This window comes from Malaclemys terrapin, chromosome 13 (genome assembly GCF_027887155.1).
Source record: "Malaclemys terrapin pileata isolate rMalTer1 chromosome 13, rMalTer1.hap1, whole genome shotgun sequence".
NCBI classification, from domain to species: Eukaryota; Metazoa; Chordata; order Testudines; family Emydidae; genus Malaclemys; species Malaclemys terrapin.
The window spans coordinates 30909785-30927553 of NC_071517.1; the positions used below are offsets into that span (position 1 = coordinate 30909785).

The 17769-nt window shown below is 44.6% G+C and overlaps 1 protein-coding gene across 1 annotated transcript; it reads right to left on the minus strand.

Moving 5' to 3' along the window:
- Positions 1-6833: 6833 nt before the first annotated feature.
- LOC128848355 (myelin-oligodendrocyte glycoprotein-like) lies at positions 6834-17762 on the minus strand. Its single transcript, XM_054048334.1, has 3 exons — positions 17754-17762; positions 11758-12105; positions 6834-7953 (listed from the first exon to the last, which is right to left on the minus strand). Exons 2-3 carry the CDS (start codon positions 12068-12070, stop codon positions 7817-7819), a joined length of 450 nt encoding a protein of 149 aa, XP_053904309.1. The 5' UTR covers positions 12071-12105; positions 17754-17762; the 3' UTR covers positions 6834-7816.
- Positions 17763-17769: the final 7 nt, after the last annotated feature.

The window sequence follows — 17769 nt, forward strand, 5'->3', positions numbered from 1 at the left end:
CTGCCGGAGCCGGGCTGCAGGGGAGAGCTGCCGGCTCAGAATGCAGGGCGGAGCTCCTCTACAGCTGCTCCGGAGTCCAGCCCGGGACTTCCCTGCAGCCCTCCCAGCTGCTCGCTCGCTCTGCTCTGCCGGGGGAGGGGGGAAATCCCGGACATTTTGAGTTATTTACAAATTCCCCCCCGGACGCTATTTTTAGCACAAAAAGGAGGACATGTCCGGGTAAATCCGGACGAATGGTAACCCTAAGGAAGAGGGCCTGAAACATAAGCCCTTGTATCAGAGGCCTGGTGTGAGGCCTGAGGCCTGAATTAGGGTGACCAGATGTCCCGATTTTATAGGGACAGTCCCGATTTTTGGGTCTTTTTTTTAATATAGGCTCCTATTACACCCTACCCCCGTCCCGATTTTTCACTGTCTGGTCACCCTAGCCTGAACTAAAGTAGTTTTGTTGATATAAAGCAAAGAAGCAAAGTCGGGTTTTGCCTGCTTGCAAGCAGACAGAATCTGGCAAGAATAGGGCTGATATTGCAGAAACACACATTCCTAAGTAGTGTTAGGCACAAATATATGCAAACACATTCCAGAAAGGTGGCACCAGAACATCTGGATAGCAAACACGTTCCCCAAAGAGAACAGGAACACGCTGACCCACCTTAAGGAAAAAGTCAAGATGACAGCATGATGGATAGAGATTTTTTGATCGAACCAACATGTACAAGGTAATGGGTGGCTCCTGGATACATCAATGGGTGGCACCCTAATACGTCAGAGGGTGGCACCCTGGTACATCAGGAGTAATGAGTAACTTGTTTGTATCTGTATATAAAGATGTATCTCAGAGAGGGTGTCTTTGTCTGGCCGAGGGGAAAATGGAAAGTCGGGGCCATTCACTGAGCTGGTCCATTGCCACAGGCATACATGTGTTAGTGTACCTGTAACTATTGAGCCAGGGCATTAGTACCATGCCTCGTCAGCAATAAACCTGACCAAGTACCTTTGCTGAAAACCGAGTCTGTGAATTTATTGGGTGGTTCAATCACAGCCTGCTGTCTCTGCTATCTGCGCAGAGCTGGAAAGCACGCTGAAAGAACACACACACAGCCAAATATCTATCAACATCTGAAGACAGTGTACTCTGGCATAGCTACTAGGAACAAACTCCTAGGGTAGACCTGGGCTGTAGCACCATGGGCTGCTGCAGGTTTTCGTGACTACGTTGCTAAACAAAGACCTTGTGAAGCTGCAGTGATTTAACACAAGGTGTAAGTTGAAAACCATCTAGTTAAACTGGTGCAAAAAGCCACATGCAACTGATTTTTGTGTAAGAGAGGCCTTTTGTTTTATTGTTTATTTTAACTCAGTTTGGAACAGGTTTAACTAAACCAGTGATAGCTGCCTTTAAACCAGGGGTCTCAAGGTCCCGGCCTGCGGGCCATCTGTGGCCCAAGAACCTCCCCACTGCGGCCTGCGGAGGAGAAACGCATGCAGACACGCTGCCAGCAATGTTTGCTGCAGGCGCGGCCCCTGCAGCTTCCATTGGCTGGGGGAGAGGGACAGAGATACCATCACTAATGGCTGGGCAGAGTCAGCCATGGAGGCAGCATCATTAGTTGCCGGGCAGAATCAGCCATGGAGGCAGCATCATTAGTTGCCGGGCAGAATCAGCCATCGAGGCAGCATCACGTTTTTCCACAATGAATATAAACAAGTCAAAATACCGAACACAACTATCTGATGCACACCTTGCTGCAATCCTGAAGGTTTCAACTGCACAGTCACTGAGGCCAAACATCAACAAACTGACACAACTGAAGCATTGCCAGGTGTCTGGCAAACACTAAAAACTCTCTGGCAGACGAAGAATTGTATAAAGTTGCATAACAGTTTTATTATTTCTAAGAAACTCAAAATAAAAAAATACAATATAAACGTTTTCTTTTCTGAGCACCATCTTCAGTGACACTAGTGGCCCACTGGGAGGATTTGAGGACTGGCAGTGGCCCTAAGGTAAATTGAGTTTGAGACCCCAGCTTTAAACGGATGTAGGAGCGTCCACATAGGAGTTCGCACTCATCTAAATAAACTGGATTAAAAACCAATTTAATTTAAACTGATACAACTTTCCCATGCAGAGAAGGCCAGAGGCTCTAAGGCCCGGTCTACACTTAAAATGTAGATTGACACAGCTATGTCACTCAGGGGTGTGAAGAATTACAATAGAGTGCTTCTATTGAGCTAGCTCCTGTTGCTTGGGAAGGTGGATTACCTACAGCAATGGGAAAACCCTGCCATCGCTTTAGTCTGCATCTGCACTATGGGGTTGCAGCGGCATAGCTAGAGTGCCACTGTAGCCCCCTAGTGTAGGAAAGCCCTAAGTCACATTCTGGCAGTCTCATTGTGAAAAGGCACCAGGAGCTGCTTGGCAGCTCTGCCTGTGGAGATCATGGTGTATTTATTACCTAACTGAATATTATCTCATTCTTTGCTGAGCAGTGGAAGCTGAGACCAAAAGGGTGAAATCCAACAAGGTTTATTACGACAACAATGAAGCAACACCCATATTTACACTTCCTGTTTCCTGTTGGCTTCTAAACAAAGACTACAGCTCTCAGCAATCAATGCTGGATCTAACAACACCACATTTCCCTCGTCTTAGAACAAACTCAATCTTACGGCAGTAATACTAATCCAATAACCTGCTACTATAATAAACATAAATAATGTAATTAGCAAATAAACAATAACTAAGAAGTAGTTATGTAACTGTAATTAGAATTCTAGTTATAATAGAAGACTGTTCCTTTAATAATTACAGAACACAGTCTCTAGCCAATACAGTTGGCTGTCAGACTCTGACAGCATATTTGTCAGGCCCAATATCCTGTCAGTTATCCTGTATTGTCAGAAGCAAAGGGCTAGTTAGATAGTCTGAAACATTGCACTATGTCTTAGTAAGCAGGGGCAAGATGAATAGTGCTCCAGACTGACCATCTGACAGCTTGTAAGCGTGAGGTCCTTGTGACGGGGTCCCTGGGGTGCAACATGGACTGTGGGACCACTGAGCCCTCTGTCCCTCCAACATGGGGTGCCCCTCACACTGTGATGCTGTGTCAAGCCACATACCCCTGGCAGGCACTACCCTTACACAGCCATCCATAGACAGCAACACACCCAGCTGAGTTACATGAATGCTTCTCCCAGTCATTCATGAACCAACAATAGGGAGGCTCCAGCCAATTCCCCCCCAGCTCCCCAGCCAATTCCCCCCAGCTCCCCAGCCTTGCACCGCAGAGCTGTACCATCTCGCCCTGGTCAGAAGCCTAACCAGAATAAGTTCATTACCCAGACTGCCCCTGCTTCGATGTAAACTGAGCTGAGATTTCCCAAGCACTTCAACCAAACCACACTGTTTTAGGTAAAATATAAACTACAGAAAGATAGATTTTAAGTGATTATAGGTAGCGAATGTAGAGATCAAAGTTGGTTACCTAAGAAATAAAAGTAAATTCACAATCTGAGTTCTATAAACTAAACAGGATAGTATAGTTCCTCAATACACAGGCTGGGACTCTTTTCCAGCCTGAAACCACCCTCCCACATACAAAGTCTTTGTCCTCCAAACATGTTTCCAGGTGTTGAGTTGTGGGGGGAGTGAGGCCAAGTGATGATGTCACTTCCCCTCTTTTATAGTTTCTTCCAGCTTGTTGGAAAAATCCTTTGCTGTGGTGTGGGGATCAGGTAGTCTCCATTGGTCAAGCAGTCTCCATTGTCTACGTGTTCTCTCTGAGAAGTTTCCATTGTATACAGTTTCTGAGATCCTTTCCTCGATGGGTGTTGATGAGCCATTAACCCCTGTCTGCCTCCTCCATTGTTGCACCTGAAAGGTTGGTTGTGGGTGTTCCCAACCTCACAACATATTTCAGTAACACATACATAGCAAAACTTCATAACTTCCTATACCATGATAGCACATACAATCCAACAGGATATTAATGTTCAACAGATCAAGACTTTTAACATGATACCTCTCAAGGCAAACTTCGTACAAAACATATCATAATTCTATGACAGTGATGAATATGGGAGTTCCAGAGTGCTACTCTGAGGTATGGAGTGTCATAGTCCTTTTTAGAAACAATTTTCAGTGGGGAAGTGAACCTGGGTTCTCCTTTTCCTAACATTCCAGGTTTTCATACTTCTATAAACAAGCCACATTTGAATTTCAGTTCCCTGACCCCACAGCATTTATCTGCATCTTATATTTTTGTGGTTTTCATTGAACTGTTTGTCTGATATCCGGCAGCAATGATATATCAGATATAGGCCCATGTAATCCAGCAATGTTTAATTTAGTATGCATCTCTCTACCGTGCAATAATTCAGCAGGTGACTTTTGTGTTGTGGCATGGTGTGTAGCCCTGTAGATTTAAAAGTAATCGTAGTGAAGGTTGTCCACACTTTTCTTTCCAGCATAGCTGTCTCCAGACTGTCTTTCAAACTTCTATGGAATTGTTCAATTTCTCAATCAATTTGATTGTAATACATGATTATTTTCTACATGTAATGTTAAAGTGTCATAGAATCGTAGAAGATTAGAGTTGGAAGAGTCTTCAGAAGGTCAGCTAGTCCAACCCCCTGCTCAAAGCAGGACCAATCCCCAATTAAATCATCCCAGCCAGGGCTTTGTCAAGCTGGGCCTTACAAACCTCTATGGATGGAGATTCTACCACCTCCCTAGGTAACGCATTCCAGTGCTTCACCACCCTCCTAGTGAAATAGTTTTTCCTAATATCCAACCTAGACCTCCCCACTGCAACATGAGATGATTGCTCCTTGTTCTGTCACATGCCACCACTGAGAACAGCCAAGCTCCATCCTCTTTGGAATCCCCCTTCAGGTAGTTGAAGGCTGCTATCAAATCCTCCTTCACTCGTCTCTTCTGCAGACTAAATAACCCCAGTTCCTTCAGCTGCTCCTCATAAGTCATGTGCCCTATCCCCCTAATCATTTTTGTTGCCCTCCGCTGGACTCTCTCCAATTTGTCCACATCCTTTCTGTAGTGGGGGTGCCCAAAACTGGACCGACCACTGGGGCACTCCGCTTGTTGCCGGGTGCCAACTAGACATCAAGCCGTTGATCACTACCCATTGAGCCCGACGATCTAGCCAGCTTTCTATCCACCTTATAGTCTATTCATCCAATCCATACTTCTTTAACTTGCTGGCAAGAATGTGTGAGACTGCTTTGCTAAAGTCAAGCTATATCACGTCCACGACTTTCCCCATATCAACAGAGCCACTTATGTTCCCTTCTGCCAGAAAGGTTTCAAATTCCAGTGAGAAAAATTGTGTTCCATTGTCCAACACAAATTTTTCAGGTTCCCTTCCCTGCTAAAGACAATTGACACGAACCTGACGAGTGTAGCAGAGATGACATATAAATATAATAATGGACATATAATATCAATGGCAAGCTTTTCCCATATGGCATCTGGAAGAAGAACAGGCTGTAATGGTGGCACATGATCACCACCATTTTGTCATGTAACTGGCTAGTAATGCACGTTTTTACAGCTGCTTCAACCTGCGCATGCATTCTTGGCCCCAATACAGGTCACATAGACACTCTTTCATTCTGTCAGTCCCTTGATGTGTATCATGTGCCAGATGTATGAATTTTGTCTGCAGTGTGTCGGGTACAATCAACCAGTCAGTACCTCATAATACCCATCCGTCTAGTACAGAATTGTTTTGAGTACGCTACAGTAAAGGGGCTGTCATAACTATAAAGGGAAGGGTAACAGCTGTCCTGTGTACAGTACTATAAAATCCCTCCTGGCCAGAGATTCCAAAATCCTTTTCCCTGTAAAGGGTTAAGAAGCTCAGGTAACCTGGCTGGCATCTGACCTAAAGGACCAATAAGGGGACAAGATACTTTCAAATCTTTGCGGGGGGGGGGGGGGGGAAGGCTTTTGTTTGTGTTCTTTGTTTTGGGAGGGCGTTCGCTCTCGGGACTGAGAGGGACCAGACATCAATCCAGGTTCTCCACATCTTTCTAAACAAGTCTCTCCTATTTCAAACTTGTAAGTAAATAGCCAGGCAAGGTGTCTTAGTTCTACTTTGTTTTCTCAACTTGTAAATGTACCTTTTACTAGAGTGTTTATCTTTGTTTGCTGTACTTTGAACCTGAGTCTAGAGGGGAGTCCTCTGAGCTCTTTAAGTTTGATTACCCTGTAAGGTTAATTTCCATACTGATTTTACAGAGATGATTTTTACCTTTTTCTTTAATTAAAAGCCTTCTTTTTAAGAACTTGATTGATTTTTCCTTGTTTTTAGATCCAAGGGGGTTGGATCTGTATTCACCAGGAGTTGGTGAAAGAAAGGAGGGGGAATGGTTAATTTCTCCTTGTTTTAGATCCAAGGGGGTTGGATCTGTATTCACCCGGAGTTGGTGGGAGGAAGGAGGGGGGATGGTTAATTTCTCCTTGTTTTAAGATCCAAGGGGTTTGGATCTGTATTCACCAGGGAATTGGTGAAAGGTTTCTCAAGGCTTCCCAGAGCTAAGCTGGTAGTTAAGCTTAGAAGTTTTCATGCAGGCCCCTACATTTGTACCCTAAAGTTCAAAGTGGGGATACAGCCTGGACAGGGGCAAAGCTGGATCAAGCATTTGGGGTTGTGTAGCCATTTTGTTATCAGCTGTTCCTGCAATCTTTGTTGAATGGGGCATGCTAAGTAAGCAGCTTTGAATTATTCTTGTGTAACGGATGTGGGGGTGCCTGCTATAAGTGCAACTACATTGTCACCATCTGTCGGCAAGGGCAGGCAGGACAAGCATCACATTTTGAATTCCCAGCCTTTATTCTGTGACATACATGAAAGACAGTAGTCTTGCTGACCATCTAGCAATCTGGCCTCCCACTCATCCAAGTCCTTTAGAAGTTAACAGTGTCGTCAAAGAGCTATGATCTGTATGCGACTTGAAAGTCTGGCCCCAGAGCTAAGTTCTCCATTTTTCCATAGTCCATAGCAAGCAAGTGCTTTCTTTTCAACAGATGAATACTTCCTCTCAGCTTCTGTACGTGTTCTTCAAGCAAATGCAACAGTGTCCTCCATGTTGTCATCCTGGATTTGAGTAAGTGTTGCTCACAGTCTGTAGTCTGAGGCAGGGTCAAACAATGCAAGTGCTGGACTATTTTCAATCAAATCTTTCACTGTTTCAAAACAACTTGTGCAACAGTCATCCAGGCCAAGCTCGAGATTCCCTGGAGTATGTTTGTAATGGTGACTGAAGTGTTGTTCAGAATAAACTTGGCATACCATGACATAAAAACTAAGAAAGCATGTAAGGTTTGTGTGTCTCTTGGAGGTGGTGGTTTTTAACCACCATGATGTGGTCCAGGTCAGGTTTCAATCCAGTCTCCAAAATTATGTGCCCCAGAAATAACAACTCTGTTTGTCAGAATTGGCATTTGGTGAAATTCAGTTTCAGCCCTGCAGTTTTGATGTGGTTTAGTACTAGGGTGACCAGATGTCCCGATTTTATAGGGACCGTCCCGATTTTTGAGTCTTTTTCTTATATAGGCTCCTATTAACCCCCACCCCCTGTCCTGATTTTTCACACTTGCTGTCTGGTCACCCTATTTAGTACTGCATGGAAATGTTTTCCATGTTCCTCGCAAGTCTTCCCAAACACAATAATTTCATCCAAATAATACTGGACTCCAGGCTGATTCTTCAGAATCACTGACATTATTCTTTGGAAAATGCTGGGTGCCAATACAAGTCCGTATGGTGCATGTTTCAAGTGGAATAGATCCTCAAGTGTAATAATGCTGTGAGATCTCTCTGTCCTCCTGTAGTATAACTTGGTGATATGCATTCTGTAGATCGAGAGTAGAAAATGTCTTTGTGTCACAAAGATCCACCAATGCTTCTTCTATGTGTGAGTGGATAGCTGTCAATCACAATGGCTTTATTAGGCTCCCTTAAATCTATGCTAAGACAAACACCTCCAGTCTTTCTCTTTATCACTACTATTGGTGAGACTCATTCAGATGATGCAATCTCTTCAATAACACCATTTTGTACTAATTTTTTAACCTCTTGTGCTACAGCATCCCTGACGGAGAATGGTAGAGAGGGAAATTCTGTCATACAGCTGTCACTTGAGGTCAAAATTTAATTTCGTGAGCAAATCCAAATGCACAGCCACTGGGGCTCCTCTGTACCATCCTCGTTAAGAGCAGAGACCAGAGTTTGTGCTGTAGTGGTGCCAGGTGGGGTAAAAGCAATGTGCCCATTGCCTGCCTACATGTTTAGTGAGGGAAACAAATCGCTGTTTAGGATAGCAGTACCCCTAGGCATAGGACAGAATTCTGCCGGTACACATTATGTATCAAATGTCAGGGTTGCAGGTAGTCAACCAAGCACAGGGATGTGGTTCATCAAGTAGCACACTAGGTGTAAGCTCAGTTCAGTAACTGATACATGTCCAAAGTATTGCAAGCAAATCAATTCAGGCAGTATAGAAACTGCTGAGCCAGTGTTCAACATTCATTCCACCACCTGGGGCTTCACTCCTGCCACAGCAGAGACATGAAAAGCACACGGTATTTTATCCACAGTGTCTGTGGAGCTGCTTCCATCCACACCCAATGCAGTAAGTTACCTCTGGCATGGTAACCGCACGGACTTGTTGATTAGGATGGGTTGCTTTAGCATACCTTAGGGAAATGTCCGCTCTTTTTGCAGGCCACTGAGCTCCCTCTGCAAGCTTTCCAGTATAGTCCAGGGATCGGCAACCTTTGGCACACAGCCTGCCAGGGTAAGCCCCTGGCGGGCCTGGCTGGGCTGGTTTGTTTACCTGCTGCGTCCACAGGTTCGGCTGATTGCGGCTCCCACTGGCTGCGGTTCACTGTCCCAGGCCAATGGGGGCTGCAGGAAGCGGCGCAGCCCGAGGGATATGCTGGCCACCCTTCTCGCAGCCCCCATTGGCCTTGGATGGTGAACCGCGGCCAGCGGGAGCTGCGATCGGCCAAAGCAGCGGATGCAGCAGGTAAACAAACTGGCCCAGCCTGCTAGGGGCTTTCCCTGGCAGGCCACGTGCCAAAAGTTGCCAATCCCTGTGTAGTCTGTAGTGGGGTGTTACATTCACAGTGGTGACATTCTTTTCCTTGTGTGTTTTGAAATCACTGGGCATGTTACTTCTCATTTACATTGCCCTTGTAATTTTTCAGTTGCCTTGTTGTAGTCCAGATGTAGTGGTTGCACGGCTTGCATCGCACCTGCTGTTCCCTGAGCTCATTATATTCACCTCCACCATTGCTGACTCGATGTGATTAGCAATGGTTACAGCTTTCTGCCATTTCAATTCTGGTTCAAGCAGTAGATGTTCTCTAATACGAGGCACAGCTGTTTTCTCCATGAGCCGATCTCAAAGAATTTCATCTGCCATGTTGCCAAAAATCCCATGTGACAATCAGTTCCCTTAAAGCAGCAATATACTGATCTGTCAATTCCCCTGGTTTCCACGCTGGTGGAATTTATAGCATGCAGCTACCACATTCACTTTAGACACACACAAAAATGAATGCAGAGAGTGCTGTATCATATTTATTCTTCAGAAGGGAAGAGTGTAACATATAGCTGCCCTTCTGCTCCAAGGCACTTAAATAAGCAAAGCACATTTTCTTACTTCAGAGAGTTCTCTGTCATTAGCTGCAAGGACATCGTACTCAGATACTCTTATCCAAGCATTAAAAGCAATTGGAAGCTCTCCTAGGCTTTGAAGAAAGGGTGCAGGTGGATTCAGGGGCAGGAGAGCCATCCTAGTCACCACTTTGTTGAGCAGTGGAGGCCGAGACCAAAAAAGTGAAATCCAACATCAAACAGCTCCAGAAGCAGCTGCTGCAGCAGCCCCTGGCCTCAGCACATACAGATGCGCTTACCCTTCCTGCTAGTTCTCTAACCTCAAAGACTACAGCTCCCAGAAATCAATCCTGTATCTAGCAATATCACACGGGGCTCTGCTAGGCCTTGTTTGCACACTGGGGGGAGTTGGGTTGGGGACTCTCAAGTATTCATAGAATGTCCCCACAAAGCATGGCAGGGAGGCAACTGACAATTCATTCTCTAATCAAAGAATCTGCATTGCCTTTGTTGTAATAACCTGGAGCTACCCCCTCTCTGAGCCCTGAGTATTTTTCCAGGGGAAACCCCTCACTTCACACGAGTCCCAGAATGGATTTGGATCTCAGTCAGTGTAGGTCAAAGACAAAGAAACATAAGCAAAAGAAGAAATAAAAGATCTGGTCCTGCTGATGTAGATGCTGCTCTCACTGTAGTTTCCAGCCCTTTCTAGGATGGACACTTCAAGTCATCAGAAAAGGATGTTTCTCTTTCTCCTGCACACATCCTTAGAAGTTGTGTGGCAAGAAACAAGAGCTGATTTTCAAACATTTTTCTTCACCTTTTTATCTCCTCTTCTGTTTTCTCCAAAATTAAAGGTCTAATAGTCTTTAAAAGTCTTTCATAGGTTCATTCACAGATTCATAGATTGCAAGGCCAGAAGGGACCATTATGATTCTGACAGCAGATCTTTTAGAAAAACAGCCAATCTTGATTTTAAAATTGCCAGTGAAGGAGACACCACCACAACCCTTGGTAAGTTGTTCCAATAGTTCAGTGATTCTCAAACTTTTTTGTTTGGGGACCACTTGAAAATTGCTGAGGGTGTCAGCGGACCACTTAACGAGCTTTCCAAAAGTTGTTGTACCATTAACTAGCTATTGTAAAGCGCGTTGGATAAAAAAACACCTTAATAATAATTAACATTTTTTTTGTTCTACAAATAAAAGCACACAACTCATATTTTAATATCAGTATTCTTACCTTTCTAATGCGATGGATGTGCCTCTCTCCCCCACCACAGCCGACACAGAGCTGAGGCTGGGAAGGAGTGAGGTCTCTCCCTCACCACAGCAGCCACAGAGCTGGGACTGGGAAGGAGGGGGGTCTCTCCCCAGCCCCAGCAGCCAGAGAGCTGAGGCTGGGAAGGAGGGCCTTCCCTCCCCAGCAGCCGCAGCCCTGGAGCTGGGGAAAGTCGCCTTTCTTTGGCTGCTGCAGCCCTGTACATCCCAAATTCCCCCCACCTCCTCTTCTCACCCCACTGCCCCCTCCCACTTACCCCCTATTCCCCCCAAGGCCACAACCTCACCTTACATGTGTGTCTTCTCCAGGGTCCAGGCACCTAATTAGTGGAGCCACGCCTGGGTGGGTGGCCCTTCATTCTCTCATGTGCGGCCTTAGAGGGAACTATCTGCGGACCACCTGAATGGAGCTCGCGGACCACAATTTGAGAATCACTGCAATAGTTAATTACTCTCACTATTAAAAAATTATGCCTTATTTCCAGTCTGAATTTCTCTAGCTTCGACTTCCTGCCATTAGCTTGTGTTACACCTTTCTCTGCTAGACTGAAGAGCCATTATCAAATATTTGTTCCCATGTAGGTACTTATAGATTTTCTCACAGTTCTTGCACAACAAAGATGTGAAAAGAACACCCAGAATGTGGAGAGACACACATTGAAATTTGTTAGCTTATGCCCAGGGCATAGGCTCCTGAACAACTGATGGGAAATAACTGGCAGATAGAAGGGAATTCTGGATACTCGCATGAAAATGAGACACATCAAGTTCCACATCAAAATAAATTATTATTCTGCTGGGAATTCAAATTAGCAGCCCAAGTTACTGACCTGTCACCTTCAGTTCCAGAGTGGCTTCCGCATAAAATCTGCTTGATCGGAAGAAACAGATAAACTGCCCATGGTCAGAGGGGGTGATGTTGCGTATACGCAGGACAACGCTTCCATCCACAATACCATCCTTCAGCAGCTCTGTTCTGCCCTGATAATTTGGTATTTGCTGCTCAGCCTGATCTTTTTCATTCTGATACAGGTGGACAGGTTCAGAGAACTTGGATCGGTACCAGCGCACCTCCATCTTCTGAGCACTTGTGTTACGGAAGAGGTGACAGGGTAACAGGGCATCTTCACCTGCAGAGGCCATGATGGGATGATCAGGTCCAATCACCTTGAAATTCACTGTTAAAGGAACCAAGACACACAGAAAATTAGACCAGAGGGGAGCTGGATTGCTTTCATAGGTAATGAATGGTGATCTCTCACAACTGCCTAGGCTGCAACTTGACCAGCTAAAACTGAGCTAATGGTGTCTCACTGTATCTGCACTGGCAAACAGGTCAAGTTAGGACAGGCTTAGCTAGCACATGTTAGCTAACCCTTGAGCTAAACTCAGCCACTTTTCCTAGTCAATACCAATCCAGAGAGAATTAAAAAATGGGTGATCTCCGTCTCTAAATGTTGTGAGCTGGTTAATGGCTGAAACCAGAACAATTAACCTGTGGAAGACTGTTTGCTAGACTGGAACCGAGGCAGGTGGCCTCTAGAGAGAAGGATGATACAGAACACCTGAAAGGAGAGGCTGTGTCTGTGACATGCTGTGGAGCTTAAGGCCTGGTCTACATGGGAAAGTTTTACTGGTTATCCAGGTGTAATTATACTGGTATAACTCCTATGTGGACCCCCTTATTCTGGTATAATAGTGACCTTTTTCAGTTTGCCTTAAACCCCTTCCCCAGTGACATAAGCTAAACTGAAAAAAAAAAAAGTACTTTGTTTTATATTTGTAACTTGCTATGTATCCTTTCAAATATAGATATTTGAAAAACAATCAAATATAGTACAAAATCCTTCTTTCCCCCTTCCACTTATGACATTCTCTGCTTGGTAGCACATCACACAAAATGAATTTACAGCATGTGTCAGTCACATTCAGTTCAAATCACTCTGTTTCATATATTTGACTTATTTGTGTAATGTGCAATTCAAACTTTTGCATCATAGATTCATAGATTCCAAGGCCAGAAGTGATCATCTAGTCTGATCTCCTGTGTAACACAGGTCACAGAACTTCCTTGTATTTCACACTGGTGACACCCCTGCTGGAATTCTGTGTCCAGTCCTGGTTCTCACAATTCAAGAAGGATGTTGATAAATTGGAGCAGGTTCAGAGAAGAGCTATGAGAAGATTAAGGAATGACTTGATAATGAGCTCAATTTAGCAGAGAAAGCTATAACACAATCCAATGGCTGGTACAGAAGCCAGCAAAAATAAGTAAATAAATAAATAAGAGGTGAAAACAGGGGAGTTTGAGTGGGAGTTCAGTGGGAGGAGAAGGAAGGAAGCAAGCACCTATTCCATAGGGGACAGTGAGTGAGTTTTTGTAGGTTTGTGTGGATTTTTTTCTTTTTTTTTTTTTCTCCTTTTTTCTTCAGTTTGCAGAGGCTGGTAGGGCATAGTTTTTTGTGAGAGAAGCAGAGTTCAGATTAGGGGGCAGGGCTTCCCTGATTAGGCAGTGGGGCTTCTCTGATTGGGGGTCTATAAAGGCAGCCAAGCAGCCATCCAGTGGCACAGGAACCAGCAAACAGAGCTGAAAACAGGGGCGTTTGAGTGGGAGGTTGGGGAAGGGAGTGTGTAGTGGTCTGTTTCTGCTTTGGTGTTCGGGGAGGGGAGGGGGGGATTTTGTTTGGAGATTTATTATTTTCTCCATGACAGGAGCTTAGGCGGGAAGGCGGTGACAGATACAGAGGCAGCAGTGGTAGTGAGACAAGGAGTGGGTGAGACAATGAAGACAATCAGATGCGGAAGCTGCAGGATGTAAATTATCCGGAAGCGGGTACACAAAAAGAGCTTGGTTTGTATGAAGTGCCGCCTGTTAGACTAGATGGAAGAGAATCAGAGACTTAGAGATGCAAGTGGAAACTATGGTTGTTTAGTTTTGATGGGGATTCAAGCAGATGATGGAGGGAGGACAAGAGAAGGCTGAAGGGAAAAGTCAAGACTGGCAGATGCAAGCTGCACTGATGAACTCTGAGGGGAGACTGCTGGATGAGGAATGCGGCCACTGGAAGCATGTGACTATGAGAACCAGGCAGAGGGAAAGACTGGCTAATGAAGGAGAAATAGAGCTCAGGAATAGGTTTGCTGAGTTGGAAAATGAAGAAGGGGCACAGCAGGCAGTCACAGAAGGTGGGAGGTCAAGGAAGAAGAGAAGAACGGCTAGTCCTATAAGAAGAGGGGAAGGATACAGGATGACTCACAAAAGATTGCAAGTGTGAACAAAAGACAAGAGGACTTGCAATCAGAAGGAACAGGAGGAAGCAGGGCCGGCTCCAGGCACCAGCACAGCAAGCTGGTGCTTGGGGCGGCTCATGGAAGGGGGTGGCACGTCCAGCTCTTCAGCGGCAATTCGGCGGCAGGTCCCTCAGTCCCTCTCGGAGGAAAGGACCTGCCGCCAAATTGCTGCAGAAGAATGAAGCGGCACGGTGGGGCTGCCGCCGAAGTGCCACCGATCGCGGCTTTTTTTTTTTTTTTCCGCTGCTTGGAGTGGCAAAAACCCTGGAGCTGGCCCTGGGAGGAAGGCCAGAAAATCACAACAAAACCAAGAAAAGGAAGGTCTACATGATTGGGGACTCCCTACTAAGAAGAACAGACAGGCCTGTCACCAGAGCTGATCCGGAGAACAGACAAATGTGCTGTCTGCCAGGAGTTAAGATACAGAATGTGGACCGGAGGCTGAAAAGAATTCTAATGGAAGCAGTAAAGAATTAACTGATTGTCCTTCATATGGGGAACAAATGATACTGCTAGATTCTCACTGAAATGCACCAAAGGAGACTATGCCAAGCTGGGGAAGACACTTAAAGAAATGGAGGCTCAGGTGATCTTCAGTGGGATTCTGCCTGGCCCTAGAGGAGGAGAGTGAAGGCAAGACAAGATTATGATGATCAACAGATGGCTCAGGCAGTGGTGCTACAAAGAGGGTTTTGGGATATTTCATGACTGGGATGCATTCACGGACAGAGGACTGTTCTCATGGGATGGACTGCACCTGAATAGGGAGGGAAATAGACTGCTGGGGTGGAGGACGGCACAACTGATTAAAAGAGCTTTAAACTGGGAACTCGGGGGGAGACTGCTGGGAGATGCTCATGTAATCCTCATGCCTTATTCTAATATTGACCAGCTGGAAAGTCAAGAGAGAATACTCCAATGGGGAAAGGAAGAGCAGTAAGTAGGAGAATGGACAGTAAGAGGAAAGATAGTGCCAATACCAATGAAGCTAAAGTCAAGTAGGCAATACTGTAAGTAGAATAACTGTACTCAATCGGGTGAGGAATCTGAGTGAAGCCAAGCAGCAACACTTAAGATGTTTGTACACCAATGCAAGGAGCCTGGGTAACAAAATAGAGGAACTAGAACTACCAGTGCAGGAAGTGAAACCAGATATTATAGGGTTAACAGAAACATGATGGAATAGTAGTCATGAGTGGAGTACAGGAACTGAAGGGTACGTGTCATTCAGGAAAGACAGAAATAAAGGCAAAGGTGGTGGAGTAGAATCGTATATTAATAAGGAGTTAAACTGTAAAGAAATCAGAAGTGATGGAATGGATAAAACAGAGTCTGTTTGGGTCAAAATCACTTTGGAGAAGAAAGCTACCAGAAGCTCCCCTGGATAGTGCTTGGGGTATGCTAGAGACCCCCTCCCCCCACACATCTGATTTGGATATGGATAGAGACCTTTTTATGATTATGGGAGACTTTAACTTCCCAGATATAGATTGGAGGACAAGTGCTACTAATAATAGTAGGGCCCAGATTTTCCTGGATGTGATAGCTGACCAAATATTTCTTCACCAAATAGCCACCAAACCAAAAGAGCTGATGCTATTTTAGATTTGGCATTCATGAGTAGTGAGGACCGCTTAGAACAGCTAGTTGTAGGAGACAACCTTGGTTCAAGTGATCATGAGCTAATTCAGTTTAAACTAAATGGAAAGATAAAAAATAGATCTGCAATTAGGGTTCTTAATTTCAAAAGAGCAAATTAAAAAAAGTAAGGGAATTAGGGAACTGGACTAGACTGAGGAACTCAAGGATCTTACTGTGGAGGAGGCTTGGAATTACTTTAAGTCAAAGTTGCAGAAACTATCTGAAGCCTGAATCTCAAGCAAGGGGAAACATTTGTAGGGAAGGGTTACAGACCAAGTTGGATGAGCAAGCATCTCAAACTATTAAGAGAAAGCAAAAAAACAACAAGGAATGGAAGATGGGATGGATCAGTGTGACACTCTTTACCTCAAATTAGCACCCTGGACCCCTCATATTCACTATTATCATGTGATTATGGTTTGTTTTGTAAAAAGTATGCCTTGTGAAGTATCATTTTAAAAGTGTGGATCTGTTGGACCTTAATATGCTGTGGATTTTATGTACTATCATTGTATGTGAAGTTATGAAGTATTGCTATACATGTTACTGAAATATGTTATGAGGTTGAGAGATGCCCACAGCTGGACTTTCAGTAGGGACAAAGAAGCTGCCATCGCTGGCCAGACAGGTGTTAATGGCTCATCAACACCCAGCCTTCTATCTCAGAGACTTCTTGTAGAAGGCACATATGCAATGGGGCAACCTAACTCACGTTACAGCAAGGATCTTTCTAGCATCCTGAAGAAAGCATAAAAGAGAGACAGTGACATCATCTCTTGGCCTTTCTCCCTGCAACTTCCATCTCAACACCTGGAAGATCGTCTGGAAGAGAATGGTCCCAGGCTGGAAGGGTGTCCAGTCCGTGTATTAAGGAACTGTAAGCTACCTGTAGGATCTGTTAGGGTGAGAGACAACTTGATTCAAATCTTACTTAGTCTGTTAAAGTTAAAATTTAGACTGCATTTCTATATTTATTACTTAGGTAACCAACTTTGATTTCTATGCCTGCTACTTATAATCACTTAAAATCTTAGTTAGCCTTTTTTGCATCTCCATCACATTGTTGACTCATATTTAAGGCTAAGATTTTGGTCTGGGTATTTTTAATAAAAGTCATGGGCAGGATGTGGGCAATAAGCAATAAATCATGGAAGCCCAAGCCCCGCTATATGGGGCTGGAGCCTGAGCTCCACCTCCCAGGGCTGAAGCCTTAGCTCTGCCGCCCGGAGCTGAATCATAATTTTCAGGAAGTCATGGAGGTCCCATAAAATCATGGAATCCATGACCTCCATGACTGACTCATAGCCTTATTCATATTCAATCGGTGATCCACTGTAAGCCCTGGATCCTTTTCAGCAGTGTTACCATCTAGTCATTTATTCGCCATTTTGTAGCTGTGCATTTGATTTTTCCTTCCTTAGTGAAGTGCTTTGATCTTGTCTTTATTGAAATCCATCCTGTTGATTTCGGACCAATTCTCCAATTTGTCCAGGTCATTTGGAATTCTTATCCTGTCTTCCAGAGTTGTAGCAACCTCTCCCAGCTTGGTGTCATCTGCAAATTTTATCAGCATATTCTCCAGTTCATTATCCAAGTCATTAATGAAAATATTCAATAGTGATAGGTAGAGTCGCAAAAGTTTAAGATGAGACAGGAGGTAAGTTTAAGGTGAAATATGATGTAAAAGTCCACTGAGTACAGGTTACACTGAGACCAAGGGGAGTAAAAAGGGAGAAAAATCAATATCTTCCCCTGCCCGCCCCCCAAAAAGATTTTCTTTTTCAAATTTACATAAAATGCTCTTATTATGAATTGTTTCAAAATAACAAAAGATCAATGGTATTCAAACTGTTGAGAGAAAGTAGAAGACACTCTGTGACAAGAGGCTTCCTACCTGATTCCAATGTAGA